Here is a 19,797-nt window from a genome sequence, read left to right as displayed (position 1 = left end):
ACTTCTTGCTCGCGAACGCACCTGCTTCTATCCACTTTGAGAAATAGTCAGTTAAAACTAAAAGAAATTGTACATTACCTCGTTCCGTCGGGAGATATCCGACGATGTCCATTCCCCATTTGATGAAAGGCCAGAAGCGAGGTGACCGAATGAAGGTGTTCGCCCGCTTGGTGAATCATGGGGTCGTATCTTTGGCATTGCTCGCACCTTTTGACGAAGTCGGCGGCTTCATCATGGGCCAATAGTAGCCTGCTCGTATGAGGCATCTAATGAGAGCTCGGTTACTAGTGTGAGCTCCGCAGTGGCCCTCGTGTACTTCTTCGAGGATGATCCGTGTTTGATTTGGTCCTATGCACTTTGTTAGGGGACCACCAAATGTCCTTTTGTACAAGTCGTTATTGACGACGTTGTGCCTGGCCGCCTACATTCGAAGTTTCTTGGATTTTTTTTGTCGGGTGGGAGCACTCCATCCTGCAAGTATAAGATAATACTATTGAGCCAGTCCAGAGTTAGGTTTATAGATCATACCTCAATTTGGTCTAGTGATGAATGGAGGAGAGTGACCACGTCCCCTTCTCCGGTTATGCTTTTAGTGGTCATTGCCAATTTGGCGAGGCCGTCCGCTTTGATGTTCTACGCTCGGGGTATTTGATCGAGCTAGCATTCGTCGAACTTGGGTAATAGTTTGCATATTTTGGCCTCATATTTCTGTAACCGTTGCTCCTTAATTTGGAAAGTCTCTGTGACCTGATTGACGACGTGTTGCGAGTCGCATCGAAGGATGACTCGCCGTTCTCCATACTTGAGTGCTAATTTTAACCCTGCAATCACAGCCTCGTACTCGGCCTCGTTGTTAGTCATATTAAGGTATCGTATGGATTGGCGAACCATTTCTCCTGTTGGGACCTTGAGCACGAGTCCCAGTCCAGATCATGATGCGTTAGAAGCGCCATTGGTGTACAAAACCCATTGGTCGTATACTTTGGTGGAAATAATGGTGGTTTCCCTTTCGACTTCGGACATTATCTTCGCACTGAAATCGGCGACGAAGTCGGCAAGAATTTGCGACTTTATCTTTGTTCGCGGCTGATAGGTTATATCGTGTTCGCTCAGCTCTATGGCCCACTTTGCCAACCTGCCCGAGAATTCGGGTTTGTGCAAGATACTCCTTAAAGGAAAAGTCGTGACCACCGAGATGGGGTGGCACTGGAAATAAGGTCTAAGCTTCCGTGAAACTACGACCAGGGCTAGAGCTAACTTCTCGAGATGGGGGTACTTTATTTCAGTGTCGACCAAAGTTTTGCTAATGTAATAGATTAGAGATTGCGTACCTTTATTTTCTCGTACAAGGACCGCACTTACTGCGACGTCGGACTCGGCCAGGTAGACGAGGATGCGCTTTCCGGGTTCTGCCTTAGCGAGCAACGGTAGCGAAGACAACTTTAGCTCTTTTAAGGCGTTTACGCACTCAGAATTCCATTAGAGTCCGTTATCCTTTTTGAGTATGCCAAAAAATTTATGGCACCTATCGGAAGACCGCGAGATGAATCTTGATAGGGTGGTTATCCGGCCGGTCATCTTTTGCACTTGCTTTTTGCTAGTTAGATTTTCTGGGATTCCTTCTATGGCCTTGATTTGGTCGGGGTTGACCTCTATTCCTCGTTGTGTTACCAAGAAGCCGAGGAATTTTCAGATGTCACGCCGAAAGCACATTTTTCGGGGTTTAATTTCATGCTGCAGCTTCTGATTATGTCAAAGGCTTCCCTCAGGTGGGTGATACGGTGTTCCTTTCTCTTTGAATTGACCAATATGTCGTCTATATATACTTTCATGGTCTTGCCGAGTTGATCGTTGAACATTTTGGTCACCGGCCTCTGGTAAAATTGTCTTGTTTGTAAAAAAAAACCAAATGAAAATAAGAAGAAAAGGGGAAGAAGTGATCCACTAGTTTAGTCGACGTCAGAAGCCCAATCAGCCCAAATTTAATTTTGACCCTATAGTTGGTCACATATATCTTGTCTATTGAATTTTGATGTGTCTTCATCCCAAAACGGTCCACAATTGTCACTAAAATACACCTCACTCCACCAGATTACACAAGTGATTGCACCCCAAAATTAACCACAATAACTGTGTCATTATGTTCTACTTGGCTAGTATTATCCACACCATTTTTCACAAACATGTACTCTCTTACACCCAATCTCATAGAAAAACTGGGTTTTAATTATTACTCTGCTGTAAAGAAAATAATGAAAATTTAATTGTGCAACAAGCCAACAAGAATACTCATAAGTCATGATATTGTCATTTTATAAACTCTTGATAATCGAACTACCCTCCAAAACACGACTTCTTGATTTGCTTACTATTAATCTGGTAATAATAATTTAGTTATAATTGAATTTGGTAGTGTTTAATTCAAATAAAAGTAATCCAATCTATCAATATTGTTAATCAGCATTCAGCTCTCTCAAACAGACCCCACAAAAGTCCAATAAGACTTGTTTGGTAAGGTCTAGAATAGAAGATGAAATTATCAAAACAAGACAAGCATTAATCTTGTTTGGCTGTTGCAGGTTGGCAGGGTCCCAATTCTAAGTTGCCACTTGACAAACAGCAGTGGTCCTAATTGACGTACACCTTACTGCAAATGCTGTGCGGCTGAGCCATTGGTTTTATAGTCTATTTGGCCAAGCTTCTTCGAGCAAAAATGTGTTTTTTTTTCAAAAGTATTTTTGGCTAAAAATTGAAGTATTTGATCAAGCTTCTCCCCAAACGCACTTTTGAGAAAAATTATACTTAAAAGCAGTTTTTAAAAGCTTGGTCAAACACTAATTGTTGTTCAGAAGTGTTTTTCAAACTAATTAGTCAAACACAAACTGTTTCTCACCAAAAGTACTTTTGAAAAAAAATACTTGTCAAAATAAGCTGATTTTTGCAGTTTGGCCAAACGAACTATTAGCTAACTAAGTTTTTTTTCTTGGATTATTTTATACCATATAAATATATCAAATTTGTTGTTAGATTTATTTTAAAAGGATTGCCAATCTCTTATTCCAATTTGGAGTATATATTGTCCAATCTGCCACCTATGATCATATATCTTTCATATCTGCTATACAATAATAGAAAATTAAATTCTTAAAATGCTTTAGTGTCAAAGTAGTTAAGACATGACAAAAGTAGAAACATATTTCCTTAAATAAATTGAGATTTTTTTTCTAGTATCCTTCATTTTAATTTCTATTTTCAATGATACACTAATGCGAGTTCACCTGAGAATAATAATAATGTAGAGTGTGTATATTTCAGACTAGACTGCATTACGTAGAAATATCCTATAATTTTACAAAGTATAATGAGTTTTTTTATATACTCCCTCGTGTGTATATATATACTATTTGTATTTTAACAAAATTTGCACACCTTTTAAAGATATTTAATAATTTAATAATAACAATATCAATTCTCTCCCTTAAACATCTTAATAAACTCTCCACTAATTGAAACAACGGGTATAGATGAGAAAGAAGTGATACGCTAATGTTAGTTCTGTTATGTGTTTAAATCCTAAACATTAAGCCTTCTTTTATAGGGGGAAAATTCCCCCAAAATTCAAGAGCCCACCGATGTGGGACAAATTTGCCAAACTTCAACAAGTTCATCTCAGAAGAATAATATTGTAGGGTATATGTATATTTTAAATTAGACTACATAATGTAAAGATAAATTACATTTTACGAAGTGTAACGAGATTTTTTTATATACTCCCTCCGATATATGCTATTTGTATTTAAAAATTTTGCACACCCTTTAAACAGATATTTAATAGGTTAATCATAACAATATTAATTCTCCCCCTTTAACATCTTAATAAACTTTCCACTAATTGAAACAGCAGGAGTAGACGAGAAAAAGGGATACGTAACTTCTTCTTTTTTAAACATTATATATTTACAGAAAGTTTTAATTTACGAAAGACTAATATTTAGACTAGAAGTAAATTAGATGTCCTAAGAAAAAAAACTAGGGGAAGTTTCTCTCATTTGGAAAATGAAGGAAAAATAAAAAATAAAAAATAAATTAGAGGGTGATGGGACCATATTGGACCTAGGGTCCAAGTTGGTGAAGACTTGTGGTGTAAATGAAAATCTCCCAACAGCTGTTCTCCAGTTGTAATCCAATTACAATTCCTCTTAAGTCTTTCCATCTTCTTCCTAATAAAACCAAACCCTCAAAAGAGTCCAAAACTTTTGCATTATTCATCCCTAAAATTTTGTGCCATTTTGTTAGCTGCACTTTATGTTTTTTATTCTTTACGATTTTCCTTTATAAAATTCTTGGTTCTCTTGTAAAATTATTAATTAACTATAAAGCTAATTTTAGTGTTTGAAATGTTAATGAATCTTTGTATGAGATGAAATGCATGTGAATAGATAAAACATGAAGGTACACTAGAGGTACAAAGTTAGAAAGAAGGAAACTTGTTTTAAAAAATAATATTTTTCGTTTATCTAGACCAAATATTTAACCATGTGTCAAAATATAAGGTATTAATTTTTTCCCGAGAATGTATGAAAACAGTTTCAAAATACTCAACTTTTTGTCAAATATTCATTTCCATTTTTTACACAAATTTGATGGAACAAAACATTTCATGGTTATATTAAAGTGCTAGAACTTTCAATCTTTTGTGAAACCAAGTTTATGAATCTTAAACGTGGGAAAAGCATTGAAAAATGGGAGAAAAATATTCTCATATATTTCTGTTAAAAAACATGTAAATTTACTTAATTTCACGTGTTACACTATATGCCACCTTAATACCTCAATAATCGAAACATTACACAAAATCCATCCTCCGAGTGGTCGTTTGTTACGATGGATAAGCAAAAATTATACTAGGATAAAAATTTAGTTCCCTTATCCCTTATTTAATTACTAATTTTAGGATAAGTTATCTCATAATTAAAAATAGTACCGGATAATTTATACCTGCCAGAGATTGAAATTATAATCCTAGGATAAAACAGTAAAATTGAGAATCTCAGGATTAATATAATATACTCCATCCGGTCCACAATAAGTGACCAATTTGTTTTTGGCACGCCCATTAAGAAAATACTAAATTCTATACAAAAATACCTAGTATGACTAAACTACCCTTAATTAAATATTTAATGTAAGGAGTAAGAAAACTTTTTAGGGATATATACATAAGGATAATTTTGTAAAAACAAATTGAATTCTTTCTTGATTATATAAATTAACACTTATTTTGGATCAAAATAAAAAAGCAAATCGATCACTTATGCCAAACAATCAATAAGAAATAATATCACAAGAATTAATTCCAATATAGCTAATTAAAGCATAACTCACTTGTCTTCAAATCAAACCACTAAGTCAAAGCATAGTACTTTTGCTTCTAAATACTGCACACTATATGGCAATTTGTAGTTTAAGCCAGATCAAATGCTCAAAAACAAGGTATTGCTACTTTTAAGTGAAACCAAACGATTAGTGGAATAACTATACAAAAGTAAAGATTAGGGTGTAATATGAAAAAGACCCATAACATAGGGACATAAAATGCAAAGAAGCCCTTATCAAAAAATCCCCAGAGGACACAACCCAATAGAAATCTAGGAAAAGAAATAGAGCACTTTGGAAAAAAGACAAGTTTAGAGCCTTTAGGCACACCAAATGCTTGATTAATTGACAGAGAGAACAGAGATGCTCCTTGCTGGCGCACCTTCTATGCGTACGTGCCCACAGCTCATTCCGCACGCACGCCTATGCACTTAGTTAATACTCCTACTACTCCATTAATGTTATTATTATTATTATTATTTATATATATATATATATATATATATATGCTTACCGTCAATTCCACTTTCTTCCCTAAAATTTCCATCTTGTGATTCTTTCTTCTTTCTCTATTAACACCAAAATACGAAAGGACTAATGGATCCATGTCCTTTTGTGCGTATTGTGATCGGAAGTTTAGCCTTAAAGTTCTCGGCTGAATCAAAACCACCTCCTACTGCGACTTTTGACTGTAAAATCAAGCTTAAAGGTTTCTTGACGCAAAGTACAACAATCCCAGCGTTTATTCAAGAAAAAGATGCAATCTTGGACAGCAGAATCCATGCTTGTTTTAACTTCAGTAAGTCAGAGCTTGTGAAACTCGTTGACAAATCCAATAGTAGAGGAAAACCCTGTAGTTTAAAGATTGAAATATATGGGGATAATATGGGTTTTGGGTGTTTCAACGGTGGGAAGCTATTGGGCAGTGTTTTAGTGCCACTGGATTTGAAGAGTTTGGAGAATATTGGGCACAGAGGAGTTGTTATTAAGAATGGATGGGTTTCTGTTGGTGGGTCGTCGTCTACTGCAGAATTGAATTTGAACGTGAGAGCTGAACCTGACCCAAGATTTGTTTTTCAGTTTGATGGACAACCTGAGTGTAGTCCACAAGTTTTTCAAGTCAATGGCAAAAACAAGCAACCGGTTTTTACTTGCAAGTTCAGTTTCAGAAACTCCGGTGACCGGAACTTAAGATCCAGGTTTGTTTAGTTAATCCTTTTCTTTTCAATTAGAAAAATAATTGGATTTTGTCATAATCGTTTGATTGCACGCAACATGTTTTGACCAACTTTTAGATCTTGAATTAGGGTACATAAGGTTCTCTAGTATTCAGTTTAGTTCATAAAAAACCATGTCTTTATCTAATTAGCTACCTTACTAAGTCGTTGACAATATCAAAATACTAAATAGTTTACTCTATCGTTTTTGATTGATTAGTTCATATGCATTAACTTAAAATAAGCAATCAATCCGCCTGGATAACTAATATTTCTTGATTATATTTACCGATTGTTGAATGGGTTTATATTTTTTGGTTATTGAAAAGGGGTATCTAATATGAATTTGTTATTATGTACAGATCGTCACTATCAGAACCAAGCACATCAACAAGCTGTTTTAGTTCTGATAAAGAGACACCCGTAAAAGAACGAAAAGGATGGTCAATTACAGTCCATGATCTATCGGGTTCACCCGTAGCAGCAGCATCAATGGTGACTCCATTCGTCCCATCACAAGGTTCGGATCGGGTCAGCAAGTCAAATCCCGGATCCTGGCTCATACTCCGACCCGGTGACAACACGTGGAAGCCATGGGGCCGCCTCGAAGCGTGGCGAGAAAGCAACGGCGAGCTCGGCTACCGCTTCGAGATCATTCCCGACGGAGCCACCGACGCCATTACATTAGTCAATTCTACAATCAGCACAAAAAAGGGTGGCAAAATCAGCATAGATATCGTCAACGGAGCGACCCCGTTGACTAGTCCCAACAGCAGCTTCGACCTAAGTTCCGGGTCAGGTTCCGGGTCGGACTTCGGGTCACAACCCGGGTCCGGATCATGGGCGCATCTGCTGTACAGAGGGTTTGTGATGTCGTCGACGGTGGGAGGTGACGGAAAATGCAGCAAACCGGAGGTGGAAGTAGGGGTGCAGCACGTGAGCTGTGCGGAGGATGCTGCGGCTTTTGTGGCGTTGGCAGCTGCCATGGATCTAAGTATGGATGCTTGTCGGTCATTTTCTCAGAAGCTTCGGAAAGAATTGAGGCAGCAAGATCAAGAATTATGGTGAAACGGGTCGGGTCGTAACGCTCAAATGGGTTGCTTCGGGTTTCAGTTTGATTTTTGCTAATTAACTAACTGACAGCAGTTTTTAGCTGGCTTTCTTTTCTGTCTATTTATTACATTACCTTTCTTGAGTGTACAGTGCTAAGACAACTGTTTCGTTTGAGTTCCTTTTTCTTCCCCTTTATGGATGTATTTATTGATTGAATTGTAATATAATGATTTTGAACTTGCATTATGAATCTCACTCATTTTAACATTCCTGTTTTGGATGTGTGACATTGAGTATCTTGTGTAAATTTATCAAAATATTTTTGAAACTAGTAATAAAAAGTTACATGTGCTAGTATATATCAAGTATACTAGGATTGGGAAACAGGTTTTCTAGGATTAATTATTTCGGATTGTCATTTCATCCTCACACAAAGATAAAAATAACAATATAATTTTGATATAATTATTCCCGGAATTAATGACTTTATTCCGACTAAATGTGAGGTTATTTTATTTTAAATTCGAAATTAATTATATTCCTTATTTCTCGTGCCCAACGAGCGTTAATATTTTAGTACATTGATAAGGTAATGTAGTAATGATTTTTGACCTACCTCCCTTGAATCTGACTTGTTTTTTAACATTCTCTTTTTGAATGAGTGACATTAGTATGAGTATTATTGGGTAAAACTTTCAAAAAAAAAAAGTTCCCGTCAAACGCCGTATATGTAGCATTGTAGGCTTTCATATTGTCAATTTCAAGCATGGATTAAAAAAAATAAAGAATTGCCTTAAGTTGATGGTTAGCACAGTAAATTTATGGACAGTGAAACTTTATAAAGTCAACATCACCTTGCTTAAATTGAAACATAATTATAATTATTATTATTGTTGCATGAATCGTTATTGATTACTTGCCTTCGTTAACCCAAAAGAGTACACAAAATGTAGACTTTAACAAAGAAATTGCGTTTTGTTTTTAAGGAATGAAGTTGGGGACAGGAAATGGGAATCCAAAGTAGGTTGATATTTGTCGCTTTTGTTGGTAGGAATCCAATGTATATGGCTTCTAGGCTGGCATACATTAGGCATCAGGTGGCTTTGGATCTGGCAAATACATGTCTTATTATAATAGCAATTCAAATTAATCAAATGAGTACGGCGTGTCGATTAAATTAGTCCATTTTATTTGCATCATTTAGCAGTACACGTGTGAATGAAATTGGTAGGATAAGAATTAAGACTTGGCTGTAATATGTGGCAATTTATCTGGTTTTGACAATGTTTATTGGTGTAGAACAGCCAATTTTTGGGTGATTGACTAATTTGTTTTTTTCTGCTTTTCTATTAAATTCTCACATGGGTGTTGGACCAAGTAATAGATTGCTGGGAACAGCAAGGATAACATCCTTAATCCTTTACTTCTATTTCACCTGACCTATTTGACTAATTGTTACCTTGTCTTAGAACAGCTTATGCAAATCCAAGAAGCACAGCATGCTCAGTGCTCGCACCACGCCTGCTGTGTCCTTGTTTTTTAAACTACGTATTGTACGCGGAGTCAGGATTTTCATTAAGAGATGTCAAGATATATAAATATAAACATAGAAGAAAAATCAAGGGGAGTCAACATATAGTATATATGCATATAATTTCTTTTTGAACCTATCTACACATTATATTTTTTCCACAAAGGGGTGTTAGTTAACACCCTTGCTATAACGTGACTCCGCCACGACTACGAATATTTGATTATCACTGTGTATGTTTGATGTCGGGAATATTATAGATAGAGTTTAAGTTTTATATGTTCGACCAAAAAGTGTTGAACCTTATGATTGAATCAATTAATGATGAGAAAAAGGGTAAATCTTAACCGAGCATAATTAACTTCAGATCTAAAAGTATATAAATGGATCATGATTGGAAAATAGAACACTCTTAATTTATTGATGTTACAATCTCATCCTTGATCCGGGGAAGAAAAGAAATAGTTTACATCTTTCACCAGAAGAGACTATAGGAGAAAAAATAGAAAGGAAAAAGTCCCGCCCCCTTTTTCCCGAGAATTCCCTTCTATATATAGATCTTGGAGTCTTACTATGTTCTTTGACCATTGTACTTTCGCATGACGGCCTTTTTCGGTGTTATTCAAATACCACCTTTACTTGTCATACACTGTCGATGATTTGACTGGGATTAGTCGTGGTGCTTTTCGTTATTTGTCGGAATGATAGTCGACCGTACTTCTTTGGGTTGTATTGAATTGTTTTTGCTTTTGCAGCCGCGAGACTACCCTCTACGCCTGTTGACGATATCCGTGAATGGGTGAATGCCATTCTTCCTCATACGGCGGGAGTTCGCGAATGGTCGTCCTTCTATGAGAAATATGGAGGTAAGCCCCTTACTGGTAAGTAGTCTTGTCGCAATTTTTGTTTTCCACTTTGCAATTTGGCTTTGTTGCTTATACGACTTTTATCGTCATTAGGGAGAGTGCGAAGGGCTAGGGCTCCTCCGCTTGCATTTCGTCAACCGACATATTCTACTCGGCCCGTACCAAGGTTTGATGTCCGACCTACGACAAGGGCTGCTCAAGTTGAATCTGCGGTCGTAGCCGTATGCACAGAAACTGTTCCTCAATCTGGGGCCCCGACCCCTACTACTTGCTCAACGAGGGAATCTTCCCGTGCTGAGGATAGAGAAGGACCGTCAAAGAGATGACGAGTGGAGTCCGAAACGGCTCCTTCAGTAGTGGTATGTTCAGAAGGTGGCATCCCCTCGATGGAGTCTGAGATGGGGGACGATGCTAACCCGTCCGTAGAGGTAGAGCCGGTTACTGTGACCAACCCGTCGACAAAGACTCCCGCTGTTATAATTGACCAACAGACTATTGCGGTGGGGGGTCGGAATCCCGAGACCGCTGTTGCTACTTTGGGCATGCCTTCATCTTCTAGACCAGGTCGTGTTTCTTCCTCGACCGCAGAAAGGGGAAAAAGTGCCATGGTCGATGACTACGAATCTGAATCCGATCTTGATCCTGATGATATCAGGATGTTCGAGGAAGGCCTTACTCATAGAGTGGTTCATGCGGGAGGCCCGACCCATATACTTGAAATCACGTCGGAGATTAACCTTCTGGGAGACACGGAGGACTTGGTACCGCTGTTTGACCTTTGTGCTCTACCGCCGAGTGTGAGGCTTTTCGGGACGTTTACGACGTCGATTTGATGCACGGAGTGGCTGCTATGGGCCTGAGGGTAAGTCTTTCTTCTTTCTTTTTGCGTTCCTTTTATTTTTGATGGCCTTTACCAACTCTTTTCGTCTTTTCGACGTACATGGTGGAGATTGAAAGTGTTCGCAGGGCCGACACCCGGGCCAAAATTTTTCTGAGGATGTTGGAGAAATACCAGCGCTACCGCAACAAGTACTGTGAGATGCACGAGCGGCTGAGGGCGAATGCCAGTGATCGATCTTTTGGTGAGGAACTGGAGAAGATGGATCAGGAGCTGATGCAGGCTATTCGCAGGAATAGCGAGCTCGAGGAGCAACTTCATGTAAAGGACGAAGAACTTGCATTGGTCAAAGGGGTCGCCACAGAGTGTGAGCATCTTCAGGCGAAGGTGCGGTCGTTGCAGTCCGAGTTGGACCTTAATGCCACCAGAGTCGAGGCTTTGAGCGAAGAGTGGATGGGGAAATTAGCCGAGCTGGAGAGAAAGGTCTCCGAGTTGGAGAGTGTCGAGAGTGCTTGGGCATCGGCTTCGGCCAAGGCGGCGGCTTTAGAGGACGCTATCTGTGTTCTTCAATCTGAAAAAGAGTTTGAGAGGGCGACAACAACTCTCAGGGAGGCGAGGTTTGAAGAGCGTATTGGCTACATTGACCAAGAAACTTTAACTTTGGGAGATCAGGTTGCAATTCTTGATGCCGAAAAGGAAAAATTATTGGCCCAAGTTGAATCCACCTCCGCCGCTGTTCCTCACCATTTGCACGAACTCTGGGTTCATGCCGAACCCCAGCGGGACATATACAAGAGTTTGTGGGGAAGCGGTCAATATTTCTGAGGCCGCTTATGAAGGAGTTCGGGCGAAGGCACGAGAGGCTCGTGTTAACTGTGGTTATGATCCCGCAACACCGGAGGCCGGCGAGGATGTTGATGCTGAGGGGGAGTTTCCTGGAGACGGCAATGAGGAGGGCGGCGGTGATGGCACCAAGTAAAAAAGTTATCTTTGTTGTTTTTTCTTGTTTATGGTTGTTGTCTTTTTCTTCTTTATTTTATTTTATTTAGTACTGGACTGGTTTTAGCCGTGTATAACCTGTGGCTATTTGCACAACTGTTTTAAATAAAGGAGCTTTCATCGTTGTATGTCTTTTGTATATCTTCCCCTTTTGCTTTACAACTCTGGCGTAAATGTTCGGATCTTCGCATGGTGGATTCCTGATTTTTCAAGGAAATCAATTTTAACCAGACTGAGTGGGACTTCATCGTGACTCCGAATGGAGTCTCATTTAATTCGCCTATTTGGGGCGGAATTGACTTGGTGACTTATTGCTTTAAGTAGATTCGCCTTTGACTCAAATGAGTTGATATAATTTCGTTGTTTTAGATGAAGTTAGTCTTGACTTGAGTAGTTCGCGTGGGATCAAACCGTCATAAATAGCTACAAAGTCATCTTTTTATATACGTATCCGAGCGAGGTCGAACTTGGAGTTTGTAGCGAAATCAATTTTTAATAAGTAGAAGGAAAAAGGCACGACGACGGCCGATAGCTGCAAAGACATTATTAGGCTCGAATGAGGTCGAACTCTTCATTTTTGGAGATGGCCCTTAGCCGTAGAGGTGTTATTTTGAGCTGGTCAAAATATTAACCCGTTGCAATTCGAACAAGGTCAAGCTCTTCTTTTTTGGCGATGGACCTTGGCCGTAGATGTATTATTTTGAGCTGGTCGAAATATTAACCCGTTGCAGTTCGAACGAGGTCAAACTCTTATTTTTTGGCGATGGTCATAGAGGTATTATTTCGAGCTAGTCGAAATATTAGCCCGTTGCAGTTCGAGCGAGGTCGAACTCTTTTTTTTTTTTGTGATGGCCCTTGGCCGTAGAGGTATTATTTCGAGCTGGTCAAAATATTAACCCGTTGCAGTTCGAGCGAGGTCGAACTCTTCGTTTTTTGGCGATGGCCCTTGGTCGTAGAGGTGTTATTTCGAGCAAGTCGAAATATTAACCTGTTGCAATTCAAACGAGGTCAAACTCTTCTTTTTTGGCGATGGCCCTTGGCCGTAGAGGTGTTATTTCGAGATGGTCGAAATATTAACCTGTTGCAGTTCGAGCGAGGTCGAACTCTTCTTTTTTGGTGATGGCCTTTGGCCGTAGAGGTGTTATTTCGAGTTGGTCGAAATATTAACCCGTTGCAGTTCGAGCGAGGTCGAACTCTTCTTTTTTGGCAATGACCCTTGGCTCTAGAGGTGTTATTTCGAGCTGGACGAAATATTAACCCGTTTCAGTTCGAACGAGGTCGAACTCTTCTTTTTTGGCGATGGCCCTTGGCCGTAGAGGTGTTATTTCGAGCTGGTCGAAATATTAACCTGTTGTAGTTCGAGCGAGGTCAAACTCTTCTTTTTTGGCGATGACCCTTGGCCGTATAGGTGTTATTTCGAGTTGGTCGAAATATTAAACTGTTATGTGTCCCAGTTTTTCTTTTTGAGAATTTTGGGTGTCCCCTGGAGGAGTCCAGGTTTTGCTCAACCTCTGCGTTTCCTGGATGAGTCCCAGTTTGATTGATTTTGTTTGCATCGGAGAGAGTGATGTCGGAGGGTATAGTACGTTGTTATTTTGCTCACATTCGTTTTATGCGTGTATTGGAGTTTCCCGGTCTAGTCCTTTCGTCTTCCGGTCTGGAGGTACCATTGGCATGCGAGGCGATGGATTATACTTTAAACTTCGGTAACGTCCCCCTCATCGACTCCATCAAAACCTCCCCGGAAAAACCTTATTCGGACAACACCTGGGTGAAGGAGAGAGAGTACGACTTAAGGGGCGTCATTTTCCAGAAGTTGGGGTGTTAGTTAGGCGATATTCCAGTTATTTTGTGACAATTTTCCATTCTCTAGTTCAGATGTTCCTTTACTTGTTTGCCCGCGCGACGCTTGTATCCCTGTTTCGGCAAACAACAGAAGGTGAACCACAATGATATTTTCCTTACCTCGATCCGATGAGTTGGTGAACGAGGGTAGACTTATAGTGTTGCTCACTCTGCCTGGCGTTTAAATGGCTGATGGGATGGTGGTTTCTAAACTCGGTGGCCGTATTTGACTCTATTTCCCCCTCTTTTTGTGCTCTAGCTCCTCGTGGGTTGGGTTCGCCTTAGCTTATTCGTGGACCAGCCGGTGTGCGGGGGAGGGTGTTAGAGTAGGGCAGGATGTGCTTGTTCTCCTCCTGTGGGATTTGCGGGGAAGTTGGTTGTAACTTCTGCTTGTGTGTTGCATCATGATCCAGATTAGCACGTGAGGTTTACTTACCATTCTTCCTGGTGGTGATCATGTTTCACCGGTTTTGGATCTGAAGGAAACTAAAGAATTTGGCTAAGAAATCCTCACAGATGGCGCCAAATTGTTCGACCAAAAAGTGTCGAGCCTTATGATTGAATCAATCAATGATGAAAAAAAGGGTAAATCTTAACCAAGCATAATTAACTTCAGATCTAAAAGTATATAGAGGGATCATGATTGGAAAATAGAACACTCTTAATTTATTGATGTTACAATCTCATCCTTAATCCGGGGAAGAAAAGAAATAGTTTACATCTTTCACCAGAAGAGACTATAGGAGAAAAAATAGAAAGGAAAAAGTCCCGCCCCCTTTTTTCCGAGAATTTCCTTCTATATATAGTTCTTGGAGTTTTACTGTGTTCTTTGACCAATGTACTTTCGCATGACAGCCTTTTTCGGCGTTATTCGAATACCACCTTTACTTGTCATACACTGTCGATGATTTTGACTGGGATTGGTCGTGGTGCTTTTCGTTATTTCACCATTTGGGCGAGGTCCTAGCTTGGTCGATCACTACGGTCAGATTTTGACCTATACAATATACATCGTCATTAGTGTTAGAAATATTAGCTTTTACTTGTTATAGCAGCTCACATGCTTACTTTTTATAGATATTTTTTCGCTTGACCTGATAATATAAAAAAATCTTTATATTGACGTGTATATTACTAAATTGGTAATGCTTCTACCTTGCCATCCTATTAAATATTCAAGAGTATGGGTATTTGAAATGATCAGATGACAGAAAAATGAAGTGTGGGAAGGAATGAAGTTTGATTCAGTAATGTTGGACTCCATGGACAAATGAGCAAATGGTCGATCCATTAGTTTCACCCTATTACTATCTAGGTTGAAGAATAGAATGAAGAAAAGCTAGAAAAAAAAAGTAGTGCAGTAATGATAGTTATGGAAAAAGTCTGCCCATGAGTCTTATAGAGTTGGTTATGCTGTTTTTACAAAAGATAATGGACTTCAATAATTTTAAAAGATGAATCGCGGGAAATGAAAGGAAAGTTAAAAGCTCAAAAGAAAAATTAACAAATAGAAATGTAGATGAAAAATTGTAGTGGATTGTCCACTTGCAATTATAGCAATATTTAAAAAAAAAAAAATCGCAAAAGATACTTTGTAGTCCCTAGTGCCTATATGGCTTAATTCAGCAACCTTCCATTTGCTTTGCTCATATGTGCTGTTACAATACCAACGTATGAGCTGCGAGATTTTTAGATCATATCGTATCTCTACACAAAATAATAAAGAAAAGTTTGTTGTTACTGAATCAGACTGCCAGAACTGTTTGGTCCCGAAACTCCACCTCCAATAAGAAGAAAAAGAGAACATATAATTAGCCTTCTCCTTTTTATTTTAATTATTTTTTTTCTATCCGTTCGAGTGGATTTAGAGACACAGAAAAGCTGGAAACGTTACGAAACAGCTGCATTTTGCTATGGGCAGACTTGGCTGAGGGTTAAAGAGAGCCACGATGTCCATACTCCGGTTGAAAATATTAACATACGAGTAAATTTGTCCGCGCTTCACGAGATCATAAAAGAATTAATGCAAGCAAATATTTAGAAAGATTAGTATGCTTATATGGATTTAGATATTATCTCTTTATAATGAGAAGAATACACTCATATAAATAAAACATATTTGAGTTAAATCGTAATTTTAATTTAGTTAGAACATATGCTTCTCTATAATTTGTAGTTAATCATATATTACTAATGAAATTTATTTAAGTTATATCGAGTTAAGACAGATTCAAGGAGTATTAACAATAAGAAAAGAGGTTAACACTGAAATTACATAAAATTCATCTTAAAACTACTAATAACGTACATAAAAATATTTAAATTATTATTAGTTGTCTAATGATTACGAAGATGAAAAATTATATAGATGAAATACACTTCCTGATTAGCAACAAAAAAATCATTAGGGAGAGCACATCCTCTTGCCACTGCTTTCATCACAAATTTTAAAACTTGTGTATTGAAGTGTTGTTTTTGGAGAGTACATACCTTGTATATGAAATAAACAAAACAAATACCATTTTATATTTTTTTTTTATGTCAGTCAATGAGTTTTGACACACACAAAAAAAAGGGTATAGCAATATCACACTCAATGGAAGAACAATAAAACATGTATGAAATATTAAAACAACAAATATCATTTAAATTAATTCATCTATATGCATTACATTTACAAAAAATAAAATATGTTTATATTGTCTCATTCTCATATATTCCTACAAACATTGTAGATACTTCTCTAGCGTAAACAAATCACATGTATAAATGAGTTTCGAAGTAGGTGTGGTAGGAAAAGTAGGATAAATTTTGAATGAAACAACTGAAAAAGACATTAACTGAAAGCAGAAAAAAGAGTGAATGGCCTTTTCTTTAACCTTCTTACCCAGTTGTTTCAACCTCCCAATTAATTTGCTCTCCATGAATATTATGGTAGCCCAATAGTTGCATCACATTCCCCGTCTTCGTATATGATTGTTCACCCTGCCATAACATCCGTCCTTCTAGCCTAATGTAGTCACCCAATTAATATGCTCGTAAGACCGACTTTCGCGCAGCAGCTGCGCCCTTGCATGAATATTATGGTAGCCCATGCCTTCCATGGGCATGCAAGTTACTTGCAAACTTGTACCTCTCTGAGAGGAGTGCTTGGATCTGCCTAACAACATCGTTTTTGCCCAAGATATCATGAATCTCTCCCCACATGAGATGTTGATTGTAAGGTTTTGAATGTATCGAGCATCGGCAACAAATGTCTATTGTCCTTTTTGAAGACTTACATGAAGTTTTTTTTACTCTGTATTTAATTGTAAGAGCAGAATTTAACCCTCCTGTTCAGAAACCATAATAGAATTACTAATACATTTGTATAATTGCTAGAAGTAATAACTATAAGAATTCGTAATTGAAAATCACTTTCTTTTGGAACGTCATGAGTATTAAGGGAATATAAAGAACAAATAAAATATACATATAATTGAAGGTGTAATTGCTTGTAGGTTTGGATCATTTATCCAAAAGACGTCATTTGTGAATTCCATTTATCTTCAATGACTTGGTGCCAGGCAACTTTTTTTTATCAGTGCCAAACAAATTTGTTTTCCTGGCAACTTCAATGACTTGGTGCCCCGCTATCAAGCAATTCACAATTGTGAAGCACAAAAAGAATTTGACAACTTTGAAAGTTTGAATGTACCAAAAAATAAGTCACAACTCTGAAGGAAAATTTTTGAAGGTGACTACGAAAGCAAAGCACTCTATTCCTTATGGGCTTTAAAAGGACCTTTGTGACTTTTGTTGTTTCACTTAGGATACATCATCCTCTAAAAGAAGTTTGTTGTAGGTGTTGAGAAATAGCAAATAGCCCTCTCGAAAACATCTTCTGGATTCGGTCAATGGTTAATCCATCAACTGTCGATGCTGTTATTTACAGCGGACTCAAAACCATAAAAAAGAGATGATTTATTTTGGCCAGTCAAAAAAGATCATAGTTGGAAATTTTGATACAAATATAGAGAAAATAAAAAAGATGGATACAAGAATACCTATCTAATGAACGATGAAAAGAAAAATAATACCAAACCTGCATCGGTCTCCTAATTCGCCAAATTATCATGAATTTATCAAAAGAAATTTTCAGAGTCATAGAATGTGAGGAAAGTGACTCAAAGGAATCCCTTTTAGATGTCCTGGCAAAGGAAAAAGGAATGACAAATAAAGTTATTAAAATACTCGAAAGCCACAGCAAAATTTAAACTACATAATCACATGAAAGGATACTTTGTGGGGTCCATCTCATAAATCAAGGAAGAAAATTTCTTCCTTGATTAGCAGTCCACGTTTCTTTTGTTGTTTGTATCAAAATCTGCAGGCTTGCAGAAGGAAATATCAAATGTAGTAGGCGAGGCTTTGTCTATAAAAGGAGAGCTTCGGCTCTCATTTTGACACACCAATATCAGAGGAAAAATATATCTGAGAGTTAGAAAGAAAGAGTGAGGTTTCACAGACAGGGTATAAGAAAATAGTCTGTGAGAAAAATAAAGAGTGAGTGATATTGTAGTGAGGTGAGAATATCAAAAGAGGGTTATTTCTTTTGAGTATTGTAGTGGTCTTTTGAGTATTTTACTCGGACCTACAAAGTGTAAAATTCATTGCTATATTGATATCAATTGCTCCTCAGGGCCGTGGTTTTTCCCTTATTCAAAAGAGTTTTCCACGTAAAAATCTTGGTGTCGTTGTTACTCTTTTATTCTTGTTAATTACCGTATCTCGGTGCTAAGTTATTATTCCGCTTTTATTATCGTGAATACTATTTTTGTAGGGGATTTATTCCCAACAACTGGTATCAGAGCACAGGTTCTGCTCGTTCACTGAAATATTATTTACTGTCGGTAGTACTATACTCGGTGAAAAATAAAAATATTCGGAGTAAAGTACGAGGTAGAAAAATTCAACGGGAATAACGGTTTCTCAACATGGAAAAGAAGGATGATGGATCTGCTCATCCAACAAGGATTACACAAGGTACTAGATGCTGATGCCAAAAAGCATGATACCATAAAAGCTGAGGATTGGGCTGACTTGCATGAAAGAGCTGCTAGTGCAATCAGGTTGCACTTATCAGATGATGTGGTAAATAACATCATTAATGAAGACACTGCACGTGGAATTTGGACAAGGTTGGAAAGCCTATACCTGTCCAAAACGTTGACAAATAAATTATACCTGAAGAAGCAGTTATACGCCCTACACATGGGTGAAGGTATGAATTTTTTGTCATATTTAAATGTATTTAACGGACTAATCACACAGCTTGCCAACCTCGGAGTGAAAATCGAGGAAGAAGATAAAGCCATCTTGCTATTGAACTCGTTGCCATCTTTGTACGATAATTTGGCAACAACCATCCTGCACGGTAAGACTACTATTGAGTTGAAAGATGTCACATCGGCTCTTCTACTCAATGAGAAGATGAGAAAGAAACCTGAAAATCAAGGGCAGACTCTCATCACAGAAGGTAGAGGCAGGAGTTATCAAAGGAGTTCGAGCAACTATGGTAGATCCGGAGCTTGTGGGAAGTCAAAGAACCGATCCAAATCAAGAGCCAGAAATTGCTACAACTGTGATCAACCAGATCACTTCAAAAGAGATTGCCCAAATCCAAGGAAGGGCAAAGGTGAAATTAGTGGCCAAAAGAATGACGACAACACAGCCGCCATGGTGCAAAACAATGATAATATTATCCTCTTTATAAATAAGGAAGAGGAATGCATGCACCTGTCAAGTCCAGAGTCGGAATGGGTGGTTGACACAGCGGCATCTTACCATCCCACACCGGTAAGAGATCTTTTTTGGAGATATGTAGCAGGTGATTTTGGCACAATGAGAATGGGTAACACAAGTTACTCAAAGATTGCTGGGATTGGTGATATTTGTATCAAGACAAATGTCGGATGCACATTGGTTCTAAAGGATGTGCGACATGTACCTGATTTGCGGATGAACTTGATCTCGGGAATTGCTTTAGACCGAGATAGATACAAGAACTATTTTTCAAATCAAAAGTGGAGA

General features: G+C 38.2%; 1 protein-coding gene and 1 long non-coding RNA gene across 2 annotated transcripts; one reads left to right on the top strand and one right to left on the bottom strand.

Annotated features, from left to right (window-relative positions):
• Window positions 1-5,893: 5,893 nt before the first annotated feature.
• LOC104213456 (uncharacterized) lies at window positions 5,894-7,892 on the top strand. Its single transcript, XM_009762962.2, has 2 exons — window positions 5,894-6,575; window positions 6,956-7,892. The coding sequence occupies exons 1-2, from the start codon at window positions 5,974-5,976 to the stop codon at window positions 7,659-7,661; spliced, it is 1,308 nt and encodes a 435-aa protein (XP_009761264.1). The 5' UTR covers window positions 5,894-5,973; the 3' UTR covers window positions 7,662-7,892.
• Window positions 7,893-16,349: 8,457 nt separating this feature from the next.
• LOC104213457 (uncharacterized) lies at window positions 16,350-17,904 on the bottom strand. Its single transcript, XR_707638.1, has 2 exons — window positions 17,810-17,904; window positions 16,350-17,057 (listed from the first exon to the last, which is right to left on the bottom strand). It is a non-coding gene; the product is annotated as an uncharacterized lncRNA (long non-coding RNA).
• Between the last annotated feature and the right edge of the window lie 1,893 nt (window positions 17,905-19,797).

Source organism: Nicotiana sylvestris, chromosome 1 (assembly GCF_000393655.2).
Source record: "Nicotiana sylvestris chromosome 1, ASM39365v2, whole genome shotgun sequence".
Lineage (NCBI taxonomy): Eukaryota > Viridiplantae > Streptophyta > Magnoliopsida > Solanales > Solanaceae > Nicotiana > Nicotiana sylvestris.
Note: the sequence above shows the minus strand (reverse complement) of the source record. Positions and strands in the feature narration are given on the sequence as shown.